The 26,258-nt window shown below is 40.5% G+C and overlaps 1 protein-coding gene across 3 annotated transcripts in view; it reads left to right on the top strand.

Moving 5' to 3' along the window:
• Positions 1-26,258, top strand: part of LOC143982030 (uncharacterized) — a 113,831-nt gene that overhangs the window by 66,798 nt on the left and 20,775 nt on the right. For all 3 annotated transcript variants that reach the window (XM_077480398.1, XM_077480381.1, XM_077480391.1), the window contains exons 2-7: positions 2,060-3,154; positions 5,159-5,309; positions 5,409-5,594; positions 5,690-5,827; positions 7,486-7,680; positions 19,781-19,988. In XM_077480398.1, the coding sequence (XP_077336524.1) occupies positions 2,577-3,154; positions 5,159-5,309; positions 5,409-5,594; positions 5,690-5,827; positions 7,486-7,680; positions 19,781-19,988 (1,456 nt within the window). In that variant the 5' untranslated portion in view covers positions 2,060-2,576. The remainder of the gene's footprint in view (positions 1-2,059; positions 3,155-5,158; positions 5,310-5,408; positions 5,595-5,689; positions 5,828-7,485; positions 7,681-19,780; positions 19,989-26,258) is intronic.

Raw genomic sequence — 26,258 nt, 5'->3', positions numbered from 1 at the left:
TCGGGGGGGCTTCAGTAGCCAAAACTGCAGTGTTTATTCTCAAGACACATCACAGGAAGCACCTCCATGGTTAACAGAGGACAGAATTAAAATTAGACTTGGGGAAACTTAACATTAATAAATCACTGGGACCAGATGGCTTGCACCCGTGGGTACTTAGGGAACTCAGTCAAGTAATTGCCAGACCATTGTTCCTAATTTTTACTGACAGTCTACTGACTGGAATGGTACCAGCTGTTGGAGAAAAGCCAATGTAGCACCAATATTTAAAAAGGGCCCAAAATACATCCTGGGAATTACAGACCAGTTAGCCTAACATCAATTGTATGTAAACTCTTGGAGGGGATGATAAGGGACTATATACAAGAGTTTAGTAACGAGAACAGTATCATTAGCAGTAATCAGCATGGATTCATGAAGAATCATTCTTGCCAAACCAATCTACTAACCTTCTATGAGGAGGTGAGTTGCCAGCTAGATAAAGGAAGGCCCGTAGACATGGTGTATCTGGATTTTGCAAAAGCATTTGACACAGTTCTCTATAAACGTTTACTGTACAAAATTAGGTCAGTTGGCATGGACCATAGGCTGAGTACATGGATTGAAAACTGGCTACAAGGGTGAGTTCAGAGGGTGGTGATAAATGGGGAGTACTCGGAATGGTAGTGGGGTCCCCCAGGGTTCTGTGCTGGGACCAATCCTATTTAATTTGTTTATAAACAACCTGGAGGATGGGGTAAACAGTTCAATATCTGTATTTGCGGACAATACTAAGCTAAGCAGGGCAATAACTTCTCCGCAGGATGTGGAAACCTTGCAAAAAGATTTTAACAAATGGGGTGGGCAACTACATGGCAAATGAGATTTAATGTAGAAAAATGTAAAATATTGCATTTGGGTGGCTAAAATAGGAATGCAATCTATACACTGGGGGAATCTAGGATGGAAAAGGACCTGGGGGTCCTAGTAGATGATAGGCTCAGCAGTGGCATGCAATACCAAGCTGCTGCTAACAAAGCAAACAGAATATTGGCATTCATTAAAAAGGGGATCAACTCCAGAGATAAAACTATAATTCTTCCGCTCTACAAGACTCTGGTTTGGCTGCACTTGGAATTGCTGTCCAGTTCTGGGCACCAGTCCTCAGGAAGGATGTACTGGAAATGGAGCGAATACAAAGAAGGACAACAAAGCTGCATAGGTTTAAATCCACACACTCAATGGGGCTAGGGGAGAATTCCTCACCATCACAACACATTGACACATTGATCAGTATTGTCAGCATTAGCCGGTGGTATTAATCGTTAAGAAAAAAAACAGGCTAGTTGTACAGAAGTTGATCAGTAGATCAGTGACTTCTGTACAACAAGTCTGCCCATACATGGATCGTAATTTGGCTGGTCCCTGCTAAACTGGCCAAATTTTGATCCATGAATTGCTGCCTGTAGCAGTCCATTGCTCCAATTTGCAACAAAGGTCCTGCCGACTTTAATATTTTAATATGTACGACATATAAAATACTGTATAATATGTACTGCATTTATTTATTTATTTTGCCTTGACTTATACTTTTACTTCTTTACACATATGATAAATGCTAGCTTAATCCCACAAGTCCCAATTGCAGCTGGTTTTGCTAGTCTGGACTCTGGCCGCTCATTCTGCATCCCTGTGTTCTCTCCTGAATGATTTTTTTTTTCAGCAGGAGCAATGAGGAATGGTGAGACATTTAGCTCATGCAGTCCTCAGATGGTTCCACCACCTGAGATGAAATTCCCATCTTGCTTTATAATATGAATAGCACTATCTGCAGAGATTAAAAGCATGCCAGAAAATGTTATGCCTGATTCCACAGTGTTTAGTCACACCCATTTGATCCCTTAAGTCAGCAACATACAGGATGTTCTTTATAGCCTCCTGGGAGTTTTCACTCCTTCGATGTAAGATTATAAAAAGTATACTACCAACCCGTATCTGTTTGTTTCAGCAAAATAATTCAAATGATGTGTTGTTACATTTCTGTTTTATTAATATTGACATTTACCCTTATCTCTTTTAGGGGCACCACCTTGGAGTTTGAAGATGAAGAGGAAAATATCTTCATGACTTGTTCTCCTTTGCACAGTCCTGACTGCTTCTGGTGGAATTAGCATTTTCTACATGACCATTCCTTTCATTCCCTTCATGATGTTTTCCAAGCTGACTACTTACTACTCTGCGTTATCCCTGAAGTGCTCCTCTATATCCCAAACTGCTTGTTTCTTTCTTTAATTAGGAAATAGTTTTTTCATTGGTCGATCTGACAGATAATCTTCAATCCTATAGAATGCTGACTTGACTATTCTAAGCTATGTCTTTGAGGCACTTCACTTGCCTTAGCACCTAGCTGGCTGCACTATTACCGAACCACTACGCCTAAACAACTGACCACTACTTAGAATATAATCTAGAAAGGTTCAGTAAAGTGAAGTGATATTTCTTCTGCATATCATTAGTTGAGATTCCTTACTTGTCTATATGTGCATTTTCACCTTCCAGGCATCTCCTACCTTGACTGTTGGAGCATATATGACTATATGGCCCAAAATAACATTGTTACTAGCTCCAATGTTGCCTATTCATGTATTCTTGCTTCCAGCACTTGCAATACACCAGCTGGGGAAAATGACCATGCATCATATATGTTTGTAACAGAAAACATGGGCACTTCTCCAGTTCCAAACGTTCCTAGCTATTCTCCATCTAGAATGTCTCCATCCTTTTTCTCACCTTCTGAATGTTTGAAAACTTCTTTTGAGACTTCCTTTGATTCCCCAAATTATGTCACTCCTCCTAGCAATCACATCTTTCCTACTGAAATTGGTTCTACTGCAGATTCTACAATCATGCAAAGTTGTGGTGATCTCACTCATAGTTACTTCACTCCAGCCTCCCCTCTGAACCTTAATTTTCAAGAGCTGCTTGAACCAGACATTGTTTCTTCCTGTTCTGACATATCCGACACCATTAGCAACAGACATGGTTTGTCTTCGTTTTGGACCAAACGCCAAAACTGTCCCCTTGTTTGTAATTGCTCCCCAAGAACGTTTGACGACCGAATGGACATGGACGGTAAATGTGAAATATGCAGTGGATCAGTGGAAAACGAGGTCCGGTGAGTAGTACAACATACTTTCCTCTCTCTGACTGAAATTAAACTGTATACATACAACAAAAATTAGAAACCTGCATAGTAGTAGTTAGTCACATTCAACTGGACTTTGATTTTAAGATGTTTTCTAGCTTTTCTAAGCCATTTTAGTGTAAGGAATTTACCCCAGTGATATCTGTGTGAATGTGGTTTCTGGGATATATTTCTGACCGAACTGAAGAAGAGACTTTGATAAGCCGGAACAATTTTCAAACATATTGGAACAAGGCCAGTTAAATGGCCTAGATAATGAGAACCTTCACAGACAGAAGAGCTGTATAAGTTTCATGTACATACCTAGAACCGACCTAATGACTTTTAAAAATGTTACTTGGAACACTCAATCCAAAAAAACAAAAAATCTAAAGGAAAATATTAATTAAAGATTGTTTACTAAATTGCTACTAGTATAAGTCCTATCCTAGTTTCTGCACAAAGATCTTTTTCTAACTTTTCGATGTGTCTGAATTGGGACCAGTGAAAAAAAACGAACCTGGCCTTGTTCAGACAACCCAGCTGCTCAGGCAAGAATGGTAAGCCAAATTTGCTATCCATCATTATTATAGATTTGTTAGGTGGTAAAAGTGGAGGCCAAAGAGTCAGATTTGGTACAACAATTTCTATGAAAATTTCACAGATTTTATTAGGTGATTTTGATGACATTTTTGTCCAACTAACAATGTTAGAAACTTAATGTGGGTTTATCATATCCCTATTGGTGGTAGTAAGTTTGTATTTGGATCGTTCCAAGATGCAAATACATCCAAATAATCCAGGCTTGAAATCTATAAAAAATAATACAATATTGCTTTCCTTTTTTATGGTTATTATATATTCCATTTTACCATCATTTGTCACCAATTAATTTGAAACAACCATAATTCTATTTACAACACACAAGTCGAAGGCCTGACCAGGTCTCAGAACCCCCCCCCCCCCCAGGCTAAATACCCCCCCTTTTCCCTATCCTTACTATGCTTTCCTTTTTATGATGATTAGCCCGTGTTCCACTTAATCTCCTTGTTCTCCTTTTTCCCCTCTACACTTTTTCTTCTCTTTTACATTATGTATTTAGTAGTAATGCAAGCTGATTGCATGCTATCCTCCCACTCTGAAATCACTGATCACAGTGCATTCCTTGAAAGGAGACCTTTCCTGGAAAAATTGCGCCCCCCCCCTCAAATGCAAGAAACTTTGCTGTATCCGAGGCATATTGTGCTATACCATAGGACTTATTTGACTATCACATTGTAACATTGTATTTCTCCAAATGTAAAGTTTTGGTATCATTTGCCATAAATACCTTTTTTCTGTTCTTGTCTAACTTGAAAATGTTTCTGGAGAAACCTAATACAAATTTTTGTGATAAAAACAACAATAATTTTTGACTTGGAGCTCCAGCTAAAACTTTTTTCCTAGTTTAAAAAAAAGGTCTATTGGAAATGTATATTGCTTTCTATAACCTTAATGGGTATAGCCATTCTTTCTGTATTGGTGACCATTTTCAGCACAACAGGAAGTGAAAAAACAATCTAAAATTTTAGATTTGTCACAAAAACAGGAGTTTTTGTGACAAAATCGCCACAAAAAGGGCATCTGTTTTGGTGACAACTATCAAAGTTGGGGTTATTTCTCATTTCCTGGTTTGATTCTGGGACAAGAAGTGAGAAGAAATCACCCCAGCAGGTACATTTGAACAATGCAAACCTGACAGTGGTTCTAATTCTCCCCCACTCTGTCGAATTTTGATGACTTAATATAAAAATATGACCAATATATCTCTAAATTTATGTAACATACGACAAGCCTATTCATTTTTATAAGTGGACCACTGATTTTAAAAATTCGACTTCTGCCCCCTATTGCCTAATGGAACCTAGCCAGCCTCCTTATTATAATTAATTACTGAATTTTTCCCAAGCTGATATTGTTCACATATTCCTCACTACAACTTGCTTTTCCCGGCAGTATTCAGCAGGACAGACAACTGTGTGAACAATTCCTGGACTCCCTCTCACGGATGGAGGATTGGCTGAAGATCACACAGATAGTGGCCTCTCTTCAGAATCCTTCTCGAACCCTTCACAATGATGCCAAATTGGCATTAAGAAAGTATGAGGTAAAAAATATTGCTTAGTCAACAAAATCAATTTTCCAATCAACATTTCATATCTCATATTTACTTTAATATTCTTTACATTCTGCTTGTCATTCTCAGGACCTCCTCCAGGAAATTCGAGATAAATTGCTAGACCTGGAAACACTGAACAGGAAGTATTGGAGAATCGCACAGATTTCTACCAAGATGTTGCTTCCAACTACACTTCGAAGTAGAATGCAGGAGGTCAACCACTTCTGGGACTGTTTGCAGAAGGAGGCAGATACCATTTATCAGACTTTGAAGGTATCTCATCAGCTTTGTTATGTGCTGAAGCAGAGATATATTTCATAAAATATGTATTTGAAGCAACTTAAGGATGATATGTCATCTTCTTACAGTCCAAGGTCCAGCAAAGAGAGGAATTTGATACAGATCAGGATGATCTGAAGCTGAGTCTGACTGAGATGGACATGGAACTTTCTAGTGTAGAGTATATCTACCATGGTAACTCAACTGAGAAAATCCAACAACTCAAGGTACAGCAATGGTAAAAGAATCTAAATAAAATCAAAAGATCCTCTTCCTCTTCCCAAGAACTGTTAAAAAATGCTTTACAGTCATATGTTTAAGGTGTGCCAATGACTCATTGTAGAGCCTTATAGAGACTCTGTCACTAGGCCATTTATTTAAAAATATATGTCATATAATATAGCACAGCAGTGAGCTCAGGTATAGTAAAGCTCCTATAGTTTGACCTGAGAGCTGACCATTTTGTTTTGAGAGGGAGAGAATACAAGTAAATAACATGAGAGGTAAGACTGTGCTATTATTACAATTACATTACAATTACAGATTAACCACTTTCAGACCGGACCATTTTGCAGGCCAATGACCAGACCACTTTTTGTGATTTGGCACTGCGTAGCTTTAACTGACAATTGCGCAGTCGTGCGACGTGGCTCCCAAACAAAATTGACGTCTTTTTTTCCCCACAAATAGAGCTTTCTTTTGGTGTTATTTGATCACCCCTGCGGTTTTTATTTTTTGCGCTTTAAACAAAAAAAGAGCGTCAATTTAGAAAAAAACTCAATATTTTTTTATTTTTTCTATAATAAATATCCCCCAAAAATATATAAAAAAAATGTTTTCCTCAGTTTAGGCCGATATGTATTCTTCTACATATTTTTGGTAAAAAAAATCGCAATAAGCGATTATTGATTGGTTTGCACAAAATTTATAGCGTTTACAAAATAGGGGATAGTTTTATGGCATTTTTATTAATATTTTTTTTTACTAGTAATGGTGGCGATCAGCGATTTTTACTGTGACTGCGAAATTATGGCAGACACATTTTTGGGACCATTGTCATTTATACAGCAATCGGTGCTATACAAATGCACTGATTCCTGTGTAAATGACACTGACTGTGAAGGGGTTAACCATGGGGTGGCAGTGTAGGGATTAAGTGTGTCCTAGGGGCGTGTTACTAATTGTGGGGGGCGTGGCTGTGTGCTAGTGAACACTGATCTCTGCTCCAATCAAAGGAAGCAGAGATCAGTGTCACTTGTTGCTAGGCAGAACGGGGAGATGATGTTTACAATGGCATCTCCCCGTTCTCCTTTCCCGTGAGACGATAGCGGGTATCTCCGCGGCGATCGAGTCTGCGGGACTCACGATGGCAGGGTGGCAAATTCAACTGGACTTACCTGTATGCCAGTTTGCCTGCCCGTGCCATTCTGACGACGTACATCATCGTGCGCCGGTCGGGAAGTGGTTAAAGAGTCAGATTATAATATATCTTTATCAGTGACTGTCTCTCATTAAGCAGTAGATGTAATCAGAAATACTTAATGAAGTGTCCATGTGTTCTGGCTTCCTTATAAACAGTACCTCATTTTGATGCCTTTTTTTGGGCATTATACATTATGGTTTTCATATATTTATGCTGGACACTGTAATAGCAGAGTGAATGACTCTGCTATTACAGTGTAGAAAGATGACTAGGACCCCATAAATTAAGCCCAAACATGTGCATATACCCTCTTGCTAGCATAACACCAGGACGTGTCTGTCCTCCTGAAGCTCAGTTGTTATCCACATTGTTGCTGAAATCTCAGTGTGAACCCAGCCTTAATTATAGATCTTTTTGGTGAAAATATTACATGTTACTTGACGTTGACTATTTTTGTGTCAGGCCTTCCAGGAAGATGTGTGGAATAACATGAAGCGTGTAGAGGTTCTCTTAGAGCGTGGAGATCAGCTCATATATGAAGCTGATCCGCAAGATGCGATGGTCTTAGAGGAGGAGATGACGGAGCTGGGCTCCTACTGCCAGGAGATATTCATCCGTCTCTCTCGACTGCAGAAACGGCTTGTAAGCACCAAGCTGGTATGTATACTGTATATGCTTACACTTTATAGTGGGGGGAACCGACAGTTCAGACATTACAAGAAATTAGCCAACAAGGGGACTTGGAACTAGCCAACAAAGGAACAAGGAAAAGCAGACTACTTGTACATTGTAACAAACAGATTTGTTTTCTAAGTGCATAACAGAGATTGAATGCTAAATATGCCAATAAACAAATGATAGCAGTTTTATACACCAGCCACCAAATGGTCCTACATATTAAAAGCCAGTGCATAAACATTTGGATGCACAAATTTATGCAGTTTGCAGACACCCCAGGCCTTGCTTTTAATTAAGGGTAACAATTAAATTTATCTACGAAAAGTGGACCACTTAAAGCCCATAGACCTATTGCACATCTCGCACCTAAAATGACTAGCTGAAGTAAGTTGGATAGTACAATTAACATTGTATGTCCACGGGTACCATAATGATAATAAAGTGGTTGGACTAATGGCTTAACCTTGCAGGTAATATAATTTCTAACTTTATAATTTTGGTGCTTGTTGCTCAGTCATGATGATTTTTACCAGGTCATATTGGGAGTGCAGCAACTTTAAAGCCACGTACACACGTAGCCGTCTGTCCGACGTACTTAGTCTGGCGGACTTCCGCCAGACTGTCCGTCTGAATTTCCGAACGGGCTACTTGCCCACACACGGCACTTTTTCAGCGGACTAATACGGCGTACTAAGTCCGCCGTACTAAGTCCGCCGTACTTTTGAAATGAACGACTCGCCCACACACGCGGAGGAAAGTCCGCTCATTTCGAGCGCGTCTCCAGGTAGGCGGGGCCCGCGAAGTAGGCGTCGCTGGCCCCGCCGCCTGGTATGGACTTAAAGGGGAACCCCAACACCAAAAAAAATCGGCGTGGGGGTCCCCCCCAAGTCCACAACAGACCCTTGTCCAAGCACGCTACCCGGCCGGCCAGGAAAGGGGGGCGAGCGAGCGCCCCCCCCTCCTGAGCCGTACCAGGCTGCGTGCTCTCAACATGGGGGGTGCCTTGGGGAAGGGGGGGCCGCGTGGCCCCCCCACCCCAAAGCACCTTGTCCCCATGTTGATGAGGACAAGGGCCTCTTCCCGACAACCCTGGCCGTTGGTTGTCGGGGTCTGCGGGCGGGGGGCTTATCGGAATCCGGGAGCCCCCTTTTAATAAGGGGGCCCCCGGATACCGGCCCCTCACCCTATGTGAATGAGTATGGGGTACAATGTACCCCTACCCATTCACCTGTAAAATAAAAGTACAAAAAAAAACACAACACACGAGATAAAATACTTTATTGCACAGCTCCGGGGGTCTTCCGTCTTCGGGCGTCTTCACGCCGGACTCCTCCACTATCTTCTTGTAGCTCTTTTGCTAGCGGAGGAGTCCGGCTTTCTTCCTCGCCGCCGGCCTCTTCTTCCGACATCGGGGGTCTTGTCCCCCTCTTCGGTTCTTCTGCCGGGCCACCGCACCTTCTTATAGCTCTTTTACAGGCGGTGGCCCGGTCTTCTGTCGCCGCCGCCACCTTCCGTTCTTCTTCTTCTTCTTCTCCAGGAGATGTTGACTCGACGATCTCTCCGGCCGCAATGCCAGGGACGCGCTGCGCGGCCAGTTATATAGGGACAAGGGGCGGTGTCACATGGCTTTGTCACATGGGTTGGTGTCACATGGTGACCCCGCCCCCTTACGATGTCACAGTCCCCATGTGACATCAAAACAAGGGTGAACAGCGGCGCTAGATATGGTGATAACATAAAATTATATAACAACTGGAATATAGGTATACATAAAATGTGTGTGAATAAGCACACATGATATTAAAACATTTGTTTAAAACATAATGTCCATAAATGATCCGAGATCTTGTATGATTAGCACCTGGAGGCAGCTCCCTTAGAGTGAAGCGATGAGCTCTGTGTAGAAATGGGAACAGAGGGGCGCCAGACTGAGTGCAGTATAAATCATATATTTAATAAAAACAAGTAGTAACTCACAGGTTAAATTAGATGAGTTCAGTATGCAGTGAAAATCGCCAGTCCTGGAGTCTCATAAATGTCTTCCCTTTGCAGCCTGGGGCACTGGTGTGATCTTACAGGGATCCAGAAAATGCTGGGAACCAGGAGGCAGGAAACAAGAAGCAGCTGGTCGTGACTTCACAGGAACAGGAAGTGTGATTATTCACAGTGGCAAGGAATGGTAATGCATTTCGAAGCTACAGCTTCTTCATCAGACCATGATTAGCTGGCAAACCTGGCAGTCTTATATTACAGAGGAAATAGAAACAGAGAGATCTGATGGGCTGGCCAGCCCGTCAATCAAATACACAGATTCAAAGAGGTAGATGGCTGGAGACCGAAGAGAATGTAAATATGAGTAAGAAGCTTGCTGATTAATAGTGGAAGATAAGTTTATAACGTTTGCAGAAATCGATCAATTCACTAATTGATTAAATACATAAATATAAAATGTATAAATATACCTCAAATTTAAAATGAATACATTTTTATAAATAAATTAACTAAAAAAAAGAATTAAGAAAATTATTAGCAATTTGGAAATCAATTGATTATTATAAATTATAATGAATTAATAAAATGGTGAGAATGGAGGAAAGAGAGGACTCTATGCTAGGTATAATATTAAGTTTCTAAGTTATATCATGACCAAAAACATCATGTACATGTTCACAACATGCAGTTGTAAACATGTACATGTGCAACAAACGCATGTATATACGTGAGTATATACAAACATCTTTCTGTCCCAATACTCTCTAGAGGGAACATACTATTGTATAAAAAAGGGGAAGGGGGAAGAGAGAAAAAAAAAAAAAAAAAAAAAAAAAAAAAAAAGGGGGGGGGTGGTAAAAACAAAAAGGGGGGGTGGTAAAAAAAAAAAAAAAAAAAAAAAAAAGGCGGTGCCAAATTTGTGTCTGTTGCCCAAATGAGCTATTTAGTGGATAAAACTGGGTATCCATTCACCAGTAACCGGGCAACCCACTGAGGCATGACCAGGGGAAAATCACACCAGCACCTGATTAAATAACAGTGCTGATTTCGATCTCCTCGTTCATTCCTCTAGGCGACATAGTATCCAAAGTGAAAATCCAATACGTTTCCTGACGACACAGTCTTTTGAAACGTTCTGCTGGGGGAAATTTATCTGGAATTGATTCAAGGACCCAAACTTTTAGATCCTTGGATGATTGTTTATGATATTCTAGAAAGTGGCGGGGGACACTGTGTTTAGGGAGACCAGCATCGACAAATCTGCGATGTTCCCCAAATCTGGCTCTAAGGGCTCTGATTGTACGGCCCACATATAGCATGCCACAAGGGCAGGCTAGACAGTAAACCACAAACATGGAAGAACAGTTATGGAAGGTGTTGAATGTGTATGTCTTACCCTTATGAGCAAAGGATTTTTGACCATGTTCAATATGAGCACAAGTCAGGCACAGGGATTTTTTACACTGAAACATGCCCACCAGAGGAATGAGTGTTAGTTGAATGTTATTGGATATAGATTGGGCATATTTAATTTTGCTAGGAGCGATTTTCCCTTTTATATTTGGAGCCTTCCTATAGGCAAATTGTGGCACTGTAGGAATACTGGTTTTTAAGTGTGGGTCTTGCTGTAGTATAGACCAGTGTTTTTTGAAAACGCTCTCCATTTTCCAGTGTTTGTTGTGATATTGGGTTATGAATCTTGTTCCTACATTTTCTTGTGATCGCTGTTTTGATTTTGGAATGTCATTGGTATTGTAAACCATATGAGCCTGATCGATAAGGTCTGGGGGGTAGCCTTTCTCTATAAATTTCTGTTTGAGGTGAACACTTTGTGCATTATAGTCCTCCAACCTAGTGCAATTGTGCCGTAACCGGCAAAATTGACTTTTGGGGACATTTTTAACCCATCTCGGATGGTGACAACTGGTGAAATGTAAAAAAGAGTTCCCTGATGTGGGCTTGGTGTAACCTTTAGCTATAATTGTGGACTCTTGGTGACTGAGTTCCAGGTCCAAAAAACAAAGAGAAGTGGCATTTATTTCTGAGGTAAAGGAAAGACCAAAATTGTTAGAGTTGCAGTGTGATAGAAATTCCTGTACAGTATGAGGAGGACCATCCCAGATGATAATAATGTCATCGATGTAGCGCCCATAGAAGACCAGGTGCGCTGCGAATGGGTTATGTGCCCATATGTACCTGGTCTCCCATAGGCCCATCGTGAGATTTGCATAACTGGGGGCAAAATTTGCCCCCATAGCAGTCCCAGTATTCTGAAGGTAATAATCATCCTCAAAGTTGAAGTAATTATGTTCCAGGCAGAATCTGGTCGCTTTCAGAATAAACTGTGACTGTCTGGAATTGATGTCACTGTCCTCGGATAAAAAATGCAAAACCGCCTGTAGTCCAACCTCATGCGGGATCGAGGTGTACAATGAACACACATCCAACGATACCCACAGATATGTTGGTTCCCAAGTATATGGTTGTAATAACTCTAGGAGATGGGTACCATCCCGGATATACGAGGGGAGAGCTTGGGCCAGAGGTTGGAGGAATTGATCGATGTAGAGAGAATAACTGGTGGTAATACTCTCCATGGATGCCACAATGGGACGTCCAGGAGGATTCTCAAGGTTCTTGTGTACCTTTGGAAGATGGTAGAAGTACGGTACATTGTAATATTCTCTATGGAAGAAAGAGGCTTCAGCTTTAGAAAGGACACCCTCAGATGAAGCTATGGTAATCAAATTCTTGGATTCCTTGATGAAATCTGGTAAAGGGTCTGTTTTTAGTTTTGTATATGTGCTACGATCAGAAAGTAGGCGGTGTGATTCATCAAGATAGGTGGCTCGGTCTTGAATGACTATACCACCGCCTTTGTCTGCCATTTTGATAATTATTTGTTCGTTCTTACTTAAGTTGTTTATAGCTAGACGTTCTTGAGAGGTGAGATTGGCTTTATTATGTATGGATTTGGATTGTTTACATATTTCCAGAAGTTCTGAATATACCACCTGATAAAATGATTCTATGTAGGGGCCTTTGTTATGTGTGGGGTTAAAGATAGACTTTGGTTTAAAAGAGGTATGTTTAATAGGTGGAGAATGGGCTAGTTGTTGGAATTCAAGAATTTGCTCCATATTATCACAATCCTCCCATAGTTCCATCAAATCGCTCATGGCTCGTATTTCTATGGAGGTATCGAGAATGGTGTCAGGCACTGGGATGGTGTTGACATTGGCTACTATGGTATCTTTGTGTTTGTTGGCCTGTAGACTGAAATGTCTCTTGAGAGTAATATTTCGGATGAATTTGTTCAAATCTTTGAAAATGGTAAATGGATTAAGTGGAATAGTAGGGGCGAAATTTAGACCTCGTTGTAATAATGACAGTTCATCATCAGTAAATGTAATGGAAGACAAATTGAAGATCTTTACAGTCTCCGCATTTTTTCTGGGTGTGGTGTGTTTAGATCTGCCCCCTCTCCTGCCTCGTCGTCGTCGTGTTTTCTTTTGTTGGGGCTGGATCGGGGGGTTAGGCATAAAAAAGATGATTTATTGAGAGCACTAGGAGAACCAGGTGGGTGGCCAATGTTTCCAGCCACATCATGTATAGGATCACTATCTCTGGCTGGTGCCAAGGGCGTAATTGAAAGATCACAAGTAGGGACAGTGTTATCAGTCATACCTAATGCAATTGGTGCATCATGGATAATGGTGACGGGATCAATGGATGATGAAATGGTAGGGGTGGTGTCCTCTGTCGCTATAATAGCAGTGGTTAGTGTACCTGAGGCAGATGTAGTATTGGACAAATCTCTATTGGTGGTATCTGTACGACTCAGACTGATGTCTGCCGTGGGATGTACAGATGTTGGCCTGTGGGTCTCAGATTTATTATTGGAGGAAGATACTGTTCTGTGGTTTTGAGAAGATGGAAAGGGACTTGGGGTTTTAGATTTGGAAAATCTAGAAGTAGCAGTCTGGTGGTTGGATTTGGAGGGAATGAGATTCGAATGATTATGGATGTGAGAAGTAGGAGTCAGGGACATGAGTGGTGGCACATTATTCAAACGGTTTTTCTTTTTCCAATTGAAAACTCTGTTCGAGTTATAATCATCTATATCTCTACGGAATTTTCCTAGTTTCGATTTTAGAAGGAAATCCTCTTTCCTTTTTGTATGTTGTTTCAAAATTCTTGACCATTCTCTAGGGGCAGAGGGGGTTAAAGAGGACAATGATGTTATAGTGGTCTTTATCTGCTCTTTCAGGGCATAAAATTTCCTGTCTCTCTGCATAATCAGCAGTTTTATCCATTTTTGAGTGCAAAATTCTGCAATCTGCTCCCATTCTATAAGGAGATCTTTATCTAGAAAAGGACAATTCTTAAGTACACGAAGTCCCCGCGGAGAAATTCTGGACTCAGAATACTGTTTAAGGAAAAAGCCATCCCACCACTGTTGGTTGGCTGAATTAATCAATTCTTCAATTTTCTTAATTTTTGTGCAAGCATCTTTTGTATTAGGACCAGATAGAGGAGCAGTGGAAGAGAAGAAAGAAGGAGAAAAAAATTCATAAAACTGTTCAAGATTGTCATTTTTCATACATTCGATTTGTGATAAAAATTCCATGGTTGTATGCTAACACACAAAACTGCAGCACACTAATGGCTTCAATATACAGTAAAAACAAGGGTGAACAGCGGCGCTAGATATGGTGATAACATAAAATTATATAACAACTGGAATATAGGTATACATAAAATGTGTGTGAATAAGCACACATGATATTAAAACATTTGTTTAAAACATAATGTCCATAAATGATCCGAGATCTTGTATGATTAGCACCTGGAGGCAGCTCCCTTAGAGTGAAGCGATGAGCTCTGTGTAGAAATGGGAACAGAGGGGCGCCAGACTGAGTGCAGTATAAATCATATATTTAATAAAAACAAGTAGTAACTCACAGGTTAAATTAGATGAGTTCAGTATGCAGTGAAAATCGCCAGTCCTGGAGTCTCATAAATGTCTTCCCTTTGCAGCCTGGGGCACTGGTGTGATCTTACAGGGATCCAGAAAATGCTGGGAACCAGGAGGCAGGAAACAAGAAGCAGCTGGTCGTGACTTCACAGGAACAGGAAGTGTGATTATTCACAGTGGCAAGGAATGGTAATGCATTTCGAAGCTACAGCTTCTTCATCAGACCATGATTAGCTGGCAAACCTGGCAGTCTTATATTACAGAGGAAATAGAAACAGAGAGATCTGATGGGCTGGCCAGCCCGTCAATCAAATACACAGATTCAAAGAGGTAGATGGCTGGAGACCGAAGAGAATGTAAATATGAGTAAGAAGCTTGCTGATTAATAGTGGAAGATAAGTTTATAACGTTTGCAGAAATCGATCAATTCACTAATTGATTAAATACATAAATATAAAATGTATAAATATACCTCAAATTTAAAATGAATACATTTTTATAAATAAATTAACTAAAAAAAAGAATTAAGAAAATTATTAGCAATTTGGAAATCAATTGATTATTATAAATTATAATGAATTAATAAAATGGTGAGAATGGAGGAAAGAGAGGACTCTATGCTAGGTATAATATTAAGTTTCTAAGTTATATCATGACCAAAAACATCATGTACATGTTCACAACATGCAGTTGTAAACATGTACATGTGCAACAAACGCATGTATATACGTGAGTATATACAAACATCTTTCTGTCCCAATACTCTCTAGAGGGAACATACTATTGTATAAAAAAGGGGAAGGGGGAAGAGAGAAAAAAAAAAAAAAAAAAAAAAAAAGGGGGGGGGGTGGTAAAAACAAAAAGGGGGGGTGGTAAAAAAAAAAAAAAAAAAAAAAAAAAAAAAAAAAAAAAAAAAAAAGGCGGTGCCAAATTTGTGTCTGTTGCCCAAATGAGCTATTTAGTGGATAAAACTGGGTATCCATTCACCAGTAACCGGGCAACCCACTGAGGCATGACCAGGGGAAAATCACACCAGCACCTGATTAAATAACAGTGCTGATTTCGATCTCCTCGTTCATTCCTCTAGGCGACATAGTATCCAAAGTGAAAATCCAATACGTTTCCTGACGACACAGTCTTTTGAAACGTTCTGCTGGGGGAAATTTATCTGGAATTGATTCAAGGACCCAAACTTTTAGATCCTTGGATGATTGTTTATGATATTCTAGAAAGTGGCGGGGGACACTGTGTTTAGGGAGACCAGCATCGACAAATCTGCGATGTTCCCCAAATCTGGCTCTAAGGGCTCTGATTGTACGGCCCACATATAGCATGCCACAAGGGCAGGCTAGACAGTAAACCACAAACATGGAAGAACAGTTATGGAAGGTGTTGAATGTGTATGTCTTACCCTTATGAGCAAAGGATTTTTGACCATGTTCAATATGAGCACAAGTCAGGCACAGGGATTTTTTACACTGAAACATGCCCACCAGAGGAATGAGTGTTAGTTGAATGTTATTGGATATAGATTGGGCATATTTAATTTTGCTAGGAGCGATTTTCCCTTTTATATTTGGAGCCTTCCTATAGGCAAATTGTGGCACTGTAGGAATACTGGTTTTTAAGTGTGGGTCTTGCTGTAGTATAGACCAGTGTTTTTTGAAAACGCTCTCCATTTTCCAGTGTTTGTTGTGATATTGGGTTATGAATCTTGTTCCTACATTTTCTTGTGATCGCTGTTTTGATTTTGGAATGTCATTGGTATTGTAAACCATATGAGCCTGATCGATAAGGTCTGGGGGGTAGCCTTTCTCTATAAATTTCTGTTTGAGGTGAACACTTTGTGCATTATAGTCCTCCAACCTAGTGCAATTGTGCCGTAACCGGCAAAATTGACTTTTGGGGACATTTTTAACCCATCTCGGATGGTGACAACTGGTGAAATGTAAAAAAGAGTTCCCTGATGTGGGCTTGGTGTAACCTTTAGCTATAATTGTGGACTCTTGGTGACTGAGTTCCAGGTCCAAAAAACAAAGAGAAGTGGCATTTATTTCTGAGGTAAAGGAAAGACCAAAATTGTTAGAGTTGCAGTGTGATAGAAATTCCTGTACAGTATGAGGAGGACCATCCCAGATGATAATAATGTCATCGATGTAGCGCCCATAGAAGACCAGGTGCGCTGCGAATGGGTTATGTGAACGAGGAGATCGAAATCAGCACTGTTATTTAATCAGGTGCTGGTGTGATTTTCCCCTGGTCATGCCTCAGTGGGTTGCCCGGTTACTGGTGAATGGATACCCAGTTTTATCCACTAAATAGCTCATTTGGGCAACAGACACAAATTTGGCACCGCCTTTTTTTTTTTTTTTTTTTTTTTTTTTTTTTTTTTTTTTACCACCCCCCCTTTTTGTTTTTACCACCCCCCCCCTTTTTTTTTTTTTTTTTTTTTTTTTTTTTTTTTTTTTTTTTTTTTTTCTCTCTTCCCCCTTCCCCTTTTTTATACAATAGTATGTTCCCTCTAGAGAGTATTGGGACAGAAAGATGTTTGTATATACTCACGTATATACATGCGTTTGTTGCACATGTACATGTTTACAACTGCATGTTGTGAACATGTACATGATGTTTTTGGTCATGATATAACTTAGAAACTTAATATTATACCTAGCATAGAGTCCTCTCTTTCCTCCATTCTCACCATTTTATTAATTCATTATAATTTATAATAATCAATTGATTTCCAAATTGCTAATAATTTTCTTAATTCTTTTTTTTAGTTAATTTATTTATAAAAATGTATTCATTTTAAATTTGAGGTATATTTATACATTTTATATTTATGTATTTAATCAATTAGTGAATTGATCGATTTCTGCAAACGTTATAAACTTATCTTCCACTATTAATCAGCAAGCTTCTTACTCATATTTACATTCTCTTCGGTCTCCAGCCATCTACCTCTTTGAATCTGTGTATTTGATTGACGGGCTGGCCAGCCCATCAGATCTCTCTGTTTCTATTTCCTCTGTAATATAAGACTGCCAGGTTTGCCAGCTAATCATGGTCTGATGAAGAAGCTGTAGCTTCGAAATGCATTACCATTCCTTGCCACTGTGAATAATCACACTTCCTGTTCCTGTGAAGTCACGACCAGCTGCTTCTTGTTTCCTGCCTCCTGGTTCCCAGCATTTTCTGGATCCCTGTAAGATCACACCAGTGCCCCAGGCTGCAAAGGGAAGACATTTATGAGACTCCAGGACTGGCGATTTTCACTGCATACTGAACTCATCTAATTTAACCTGTGAGTTACTACTTGTTTTTATTAAATATATGATTTATACTGCACTCAGTCTGGCGCCCCTCTGTTCCCATTTCCCATGTGACATCAACCCATGTGACCAACCCATGTGACATAAAGCCATGTGACACCACCCCTTGTCCCTATATAAGTGGCAGCGCAGCGCTTCCCTGGCATTGCGGCCGGAGAGATCGTCGAGTCAACATCTCCTGGAGAAGAAGAAGAACGGAAGGCGACAGCGACGGCGGCGACAGAAGACCGGGCCACCGCCTGTAAAAGAGCTATAAGAAGGCGCGGTGGCCCGGCAGAAGAGCCGAAGAGGGGGACAAGACCCCCGATGTCGGAAGAAGAGGCCGGCGACAAGGAAGAAAGTCAGACTCCTCCGCTAGCAAAAGAGCTACAAGAAGATAGCGGAGGAGTCCGGCGAGAAGACCCCCGAAGACGGAAGACCCCCGGAGCTGTGCAATAAAGTATTTTATCTCGTGTGTTGTGTTTTTTTTTGTACTTTAATTTTACAGGTGAATGGGTAGGGGTACATTGTACCCTATACTCATTCACATAGGGTGGGGGGCCGGTATCCGGGGGCCCCCTTATTAAAGGGGGCTCCCAGATTCCGATAAGCCCCCCACCTGCAGACCCCGACAACCAACGGCCAGGGTTGTCGGGAAGAGGCCCTTGTCCTCATCAACATGGGGACAAGGTGCTTTGGGGTGGGGGGGCCACGCGGCCCCCCCTTCCCCAAGGCACCCCCCCATGTTGAGGGCACGCGGCCTGGTACGGCTCAGGAGGGGGGGGCGCACGCTCGCCCCCCTTTCCTGGCCGGCCGGGTAGCGTGCTCGGACAAGGGTCTGTTGTGGACTTGGGGGGGACCCCCACGCCGATTTTTTTCGGCGTTGGGGTTCCCCTTTAAGTCCATACCAGGCGGCGGGGCCAGCGACGTCTCCTTCGCCGGCCCCGCCTACCTGGAGACCCGCTCGAAATGAGCGGACTTTTCTCCGGGCGGGAAAAGTCCGCTCATTTCAAAAGTACGGCGGACTGGCACACACACGGCCGGATTGTTCGCCGAAATGCGAGTCCGACGGATAGATTGGTGTGCAACACGGCATTCTAAGTCTGCCGTACTTTCGGGTCAAAAAAGTATGCCGGAGGCTACACACGGGGGGGGGGGGGGATTGTTTGGCAGACTTGAGTTTGCCGGACTTTTCCACCGGATTGTTTGATCGTGTGTACGCGGCATAACGGATAAGTGGACCCCATGCACACTTTTTTTTTAAACAAACTGGTTATGAGTGAAGTATACCATTACTATACACACTGAAGAAAAATCAACGTTATGTTAACTTATGGTAAAAATGTTCTAGCTTGCCCCTTCGTTTTTTTTTTTTTGTTTTTTTTTCCATTTGAAGACTTGGAATTGGCTGTTGAAAAGCACTATACTAACAAACAGATAATCGACTGATCGTTCCTCTTAGGGAAATTTTCTTTTCCTATTTTCTTATTAAGTGTATTGATCTAAAAGAGAAACAAGTCAACAAAGAGTTGTTCAAGAGTAGAAGTTATTTAAGACGTGTTTAGTTTCAGTCTGTCACTGTTGAAGCTGCCATAAAATAGGCCAGTTATTTCTGTGTAGCTTCTTACAATGCTTTAATTGGCCTTACTTTTTTAATACATTTGTGTAAGTCATATTACATTTTTTTCATGTTACTACATGTTTTTACCTAGTGAAATAATTATAGAAATTTTACATCCGTTCATACCAATTAACCATGGATCACATAAAAATGATCATTTTCACATTTTCCTTGAAGGTCTTTGAAGATGACGTTCTCGATAGTGGCTTTGAACATGTATCATCTGGGTCATCTGATGTGTTCTTGGACCTTGACTTTGAAGATGAGGCAGTTCATTGTCTACCTATTATTCCCCCTGCCAAAGCACGCTTTGCTATTGATCTAGAATGGGACCCAACAGGGGATGTTGGTAGCTCAGGGTCTCTTGATGAAATCTCAAAATCTAGTAAGTGATGATTCATTTGCCTGCCATTTTATCTTCTTTAAATACATTGTGTATTCATATATAAAAAGGTTATTCCACCTCAGACTGTTCTTTCAGTTTTAGAGGACACTGTTGGATTGAATTATCCACTAGCATTGTAATATAGTTTGTGGACTCCTAAAAATCTGATCTTCCTGCCAGAATTAAACGTTCTGACCCACCACACCACCCATTGTCCTTTTTTTTGCAGTATTCTCCGTAAGGTAAAATGAAAATCTAATATTTAGTGTAAGAACTTTTAAAAGGGACAATGGGAAACTGTTGGCAACTTAGATGTATAGACCTTAAGCTGACTATAGATGGTTTGCAACAGATTCCTCCATCCACACAAGTGAGGTTTATGGAGGAATCCCTCCCTACCAAGACATTGTATTCTGACTTCAGGATTCTCTAATGTCAGAATACATTGATCAGCAGTAAGGCTCCATTCACACCATGGCATTTTGGATCGCGGGCGGGATTCCGAATCGCCGCAAATCCCGGGACACCCTTGCAATCCTGCGATCCCCCTTACTTTCAATGGCAACCCAATTGCAGTGCGATTTTGCCACGATTGTCGCCCGATGAATCACTGTAAAATCGCGCAAACAGAACCGTGGGACACCTGTCACCCAAAAGAAGTTTTGGATCCAGGAAAGCCATGGTGTGAATGGAGCCTTACAGCCAATTGGTTTGCAGCTGCTGATTGACAAAAGTTTTTTTTAACTTTTCCATTCAACACACAAATCAAAATTCAGCTGGTCAAATTTCTATCCAGCTTTACTGTTGGCAGAGCTAAAAACTAGGGATGAGCACCAAATTTCAGCAAACTTAACTTGAGCACAATAACCAATTTCATCTTTGATAAAAAATGTATTTGAAATTGGCCTCTAACTCAGAATAAGTCATGTGATTCCATTTTTCGTATGATAGAGTTCATAGAGTTATTTATTTTAGTAATTCTAAGCAAATGGTGCATGGAAAAACCTAAAAAAAAAAAAAAAAACAAGTAAGTGGAAACATATTTAAACATTATATACCCTTTATTATGTGTTTTTTTTCTTTTTTTTTTTACTAGTGGGGGAAATGTAAAAAAATATAGCAAAGAATTTAAAGAGACAGAACACAAGACTGTATTTGTGTTTTTTCTATGAAATGTAAGCAAATACCTTACTTCAGCCAGTTGAATATCAGAAATTCCAAGATTGTCTCAAGCTCCTCGTTTTGGATTTTTAGGGTCACCTGCAAATCCCCTCCTGGCTGGCTCACCAACTATTCTGGTCATTTTATAGATAGGCAACTCCTATCCTCATATTGATGAGTGGTTATTGATTAGTGGTTCCAAATTAATAACTACTGCAGTAGGGAACAGATACAAAAGTGACACTCGGCATCGTTCTTAATAACTGTTCTGTTCAAATTGTTTATACACATGATTACGTAGATATCACATTAATATTGCAATAGTAATTTTATGGTAAAAAGGGGCGTAACATAGGCAGGCTAATTTCTAAATGGGACTCGAAAGAATACAAATGTAATCAAAACACATTATTAGTACTGTGTGCACAATGAGTGCAGTGTGCAATACATAGGCAAAGCATAAAAAGTAGAACACAGTTATATACAGAATGTACAATTCCCTTTACAGTTAAAACACCCAAATAAAATACACAAAAGGGAAAAAACATATATATTTTTTTCCCTTATTGTTTCTGTAGCATATATGTTAAAAACACCCAATAACAAATACATTTACAGAAAGGAAAAAAAAACTAATGCTGTTGTGTATTATCATTTTACAATTGTTGTTGATATTTTTACATCCTTTTTCTTAGTGTGAAAAACATATCAAACTATAAAATACACACACCAGAAAAAGACTCTTTAAAGTTCATTGCATCATTAAAAGCCACCTTAAACTACTGTAATTTTACCACTATAAATCCAATGCACGTTGCTAAAATGGTGAATTTCAATTGAGATAACAGAAATATTGGCAAAACCTGTCATTTTTCCATCTCTAAAAAGAAGCCTCTTTCAGTAAACTCCCTATCTACCCAAGTCTAAAGCCAGTCATACATGGATCGAAATTCTGCTTGTGCAGCAGGGACTAGCCAAATTTCAATCCATGTTTGGGCTAACTGATAGTACACAAGTTGATCTATCAATCAACCCGTATATAACCAGCCTGTCGGGCCTTTCCCAAATGATCAGAGACCCTGGCTATAGCTGACAACACTGATCATTGTATTCTGATGGCGGGAACGGCTCAGTGGGAGGGAGACATCGAAAGTGTGAATGGTAGAATTGCCTCATATTTATTTTTTTATGTTCAATCCGCTTGGTATGGCCAGCCTAAAGATTGGCTGGCCAATTAATCTTAAAAAGTCCACATGTGGCGCTAAAATAATTGTTGAACAGTCTATTATGTGAAAGGAAGAGATGAATTCCCCGAAACTGCTTCAGTGTGACATTAAAGCACACCATACCACAGTGCCGAATAAATCTCCTTACCAGAAAGAGAATATATAAGAGCATGTAACAGGATCTATCAGCAACTCCAACATCAAAGGCTCAATGGATAGATGTGTTCTTTGGCAGCATCGCAGGACAGAATGACATCAATCCCCTCTTCCAAATCAAATTCAGCTAGTACATCCAATATCCAAATTGGCTCATGACATTCCCCCAATCATGAAACCGGTATCACCAGCAAATGAAAAAAGCACCACATAGTGAAGCCCGTCTGAGAATGTCAGACAATTTTTTAAAGGTTGTACTTACAGAAAGGTAGATAAAAATGATCATTTTTAATATCAATTAACGCAGTGGCTCAGAGCGTACTTGTGTCTCGTAGGGTCTAATGCACTTCATCTAATCGGACATCATCAGAGGCATGGCCTTCTGACACAAGCACGCCTGTTTATGTTAATTCCGGATATCGCGCCAACCGGAAATTGGTGCTTGAAACACACATCGTTTCCATCATTGTGTCTCACGGGCCGGAAATAGGAAGTCAAAACAAATCCAGAGCGTAGATAGCAAACAGTAAAACTCATATCTAGAGCGTGGATAGCAAAGGACCAATTAGATCCCTGTTCCACCTACCAGAAATCAATCACAGGGAAGCAATATGATATTGCTGGAGGTTCCCCAGGATACCAGCAAAAATGGCCATACGAATTTTACATATCCAAAAGATATTATTACAAGATGTATAAATATGAAAAGTTGAATTGTTATACGGTTATATAAATTTGTATATATATGTATACTATTAGCTAAAAAAAACTAATACCATATATATAATTTGAAATCAAATCTAAAGGAGAACACCCAACATACAAAAAAAACCCTATCTAGTGGGCGCATTGTATATTTACAGGCCTGTTTTAAACTATTAAAAGCATAATTAACCACTTAAGGACTGGAAGGATTAACCCCTTTAATGACCAGGCCATTTTTTGCGATATGGCACTGCATCCATTTAACTGACAATTACGCAGTCGTGCAATGTTGTACCCAAACAAAATTGATGTACTTTTTTCCCCAAAAATAGAGCTTTCTTTTGGTGGTATTTGATCATCTATGCGGTTTTTATTTTTTGTGCTATAAACAAAAAAACAAGCGCCAATTTTGAAAAAAAGCAATATTTATTTTATTTTTATTTTTTGCTATAATAAATATCCCCCCAAAAAATGTTCTTCCTTAGTTTATGACAATCTGGACAATATGTATTTTTCTACATATTTTTGGTAAAAATAATCCCAATAAGAGTATATTGATTGGTTTGCGCAAAAGTTATAGCATCTACAAGATAGGGAATAGATTTTTTTTTTCACTGGTAATGGTGGTGATCAGCAATTAGCAATTAGTTAGTGGGACATTGTGGCAGACAGACACTTTTGACACTTTTTTTGGGACCAGTGACATTTATACAGTGATCAGTACTATAAAAATGCACTGATTACTCTATAAATGACACTGGCCGGGAAGGGGTCAAGGGGTTAAATATGTTCCCTGGGAGGTGTTTCTAATTGTGGGAGGAATGTACTGACTGGTGGAAGAGAGAGAGATCGCTGTTTCTGATCACTAGGAACAGACAATCTCTCTCTCTATTCCCCTGTCAGAACGGGGATCTGTTTGTTTACATTGACAGATCCCCATTCTGGCTCTCTCTGGAGTGATCACGGGTAGCTGGTGGACATTGCGACCACCGGTCACGCATATCAGCTGTGCACTGTGGGTGCCCACTGTATCTATTGCATGAACCAACGTACAGCTACGGCGATTCGCGCAATAGAGCCAACCTGCCGCAGTATGCCGGCGGCTAGTCGGCAAGTGGTTAAACAATAATAAAACAGAATATAAATTTAAAAAATGGTGTAAAATGACAACAAAATTAGCCATTGTTAATAAACCAATTCAGGTCCCAATCTACCTTTAAGCCAAAAGGAACATAACATTTTCAATCATAAATCCAGCGAGTCTCCATTCGCGAAATCTCTAGTCTAACAAAATTTCCCCTCCAATGTAGGGTAAATCTGTCAATAGCAATAAAGACTGTCCCCGCTGGATTTTTGTTGTAACAATCCAAATAATGTTTGGACATGCTGTGTTTGGGGAAACTTTTCCAAACCTTTCTAATGTTAGCCACATGTTCCTTCACCCTAACATTCATGGCTCTAATGGTGCGGCTGACATATTGTAGCCGCAAGGACAAAAAAATGAACAAATACACTATGCTTTAAGACGTGCATGTTATAAAGATATTGATATCATAAATCCTAGAAGTGCCAGAAGATCTAAATTGGCAAATATTTCTGTCTTGAATTTTTTTTTAAACTACATATGGCACATTTACGGCCCGGGAAATAGCCTTTTAATCTTTGGAAGAAGGAAACTCTATTAGGGGCATCCAAAATGTTTGGTGCAACATAAAGCTTCAGGAGTGGCACTCCCCTGAAAATGATCTGTGGGTGATCGGGAAAGACTGGACCCAAAAATCTATACTCAATACCCCCCAATTGTTTGAACATGATTTTTTTAATATCGTAATGTTGGTGGGAGTAGGTGGTGACAAAAGAAAAATTATAATCTTGTTTGACTGTTTTAAGCTTCCCTGTGCCATACAAAATGACAGCCCTATCCATATTTCCTACTTCTAATATTTTCACATCCAGTTCTTCAGATCCGTACCCCTAGTATTTTCTAAGTACGTGGAAGTAACTAGAGAGCCCTCTCTGACCTCAATACTAAGATCTAGAAAATGTATTTTAGTTTGGCTAACCTCCTATTGCAAGGAGATACCCAAAGAGTTGGTATTAATCTGCTCCATGAACATCTCCAATGAGCTCATGTCACCATCCCATAAGAATAGGACGTAATTTATGTACCTCCCCAGAGTACCAACTCTGGCCTCCTGTTGGCATAGATGACGTCCTCCCACTTAACCATAAACAGATGTAGCACCCTGGTGTTTAGGCAGGGTTGCTAACAAATTTAGTTTGCCAGCTGGTAATTGTCCTGGTTAATTGTTAGAGATCAACTGTTACGTCTCTAATTCTGGAATTGCTGCACCTTTCTCTTTTGTCACTAGGTGGCACTGTGGCACCTAGTGACTGACAGGGGCTTAGCAAGCCAATTGGCAGGGGTTTCTTTAGTCCCTTGGCCTGCTGGGAGAGCCTTTTTATTTGGGTGGAGTCAGGTGATCAGTGCTCTGTGCCACCTGGATGGCTGTCTGGGTGAACGTGTGTTGTGTCGTCCAGGGCTGGAAGCCTGGGGCCTATCCCAGGGACACTTGGCTGCTAGGCTGCCTGAGGCCTATCCACTAGTGGGGGAAGCAGCATAGGGTTGGGACTGCAGTATTGGAGTCCAACGAAGTAAAGGAGGTTCTGCCAAATGGGGAACCAGTTGTGGTCGGAGATAGAAGGGAAGCTGTTGCCACTAAGGAACCATCTATCTTACTACCGGAGACTACTGTGAGTAAGCTTGAGCAAGTACCAGAGCAGTCTTCTCACCAGCCAGGGAGGGTGAAGAAGTGGAAAAGCTTCAGGGAGTGCCAAGCCAGGGACCCAGCAGGATAGCAGGGATGACGCTTGTGGAGTATACAGCGGGATAGCTGGGGAAGAGCTCAGGGAATCCAGTGATGACTGGGATCAGGAAGTCTAGTGAGAGACTGAGAGCTCAGTGAATGAAGATCTACAGTGGTATACTGTGAGATAAGTAAAGGACTGTTCTGTGTTATCA

The sequence above is a fragment of the Lithobates pipiens genome, unplaced genomic scaffold (assembly GCF_037356315.1).
Source record: "Lithobates pipiens isolate NorthernLeopardFrog02 unplaced genomic scaffold, aLitPip1_a1.2 Scaffold_1, whole genome shotgun sequence".
NCBI classification, from domain to species: domain Eukaryota; kingdom Metazoa; phylum Chordata; class Amphibia; order Anura; family Ranidae; genus Lithobates; species Lithobates pipiens.
This window is presented reverse-complemented; position numbering and strand designations above follow the sequence as displayed.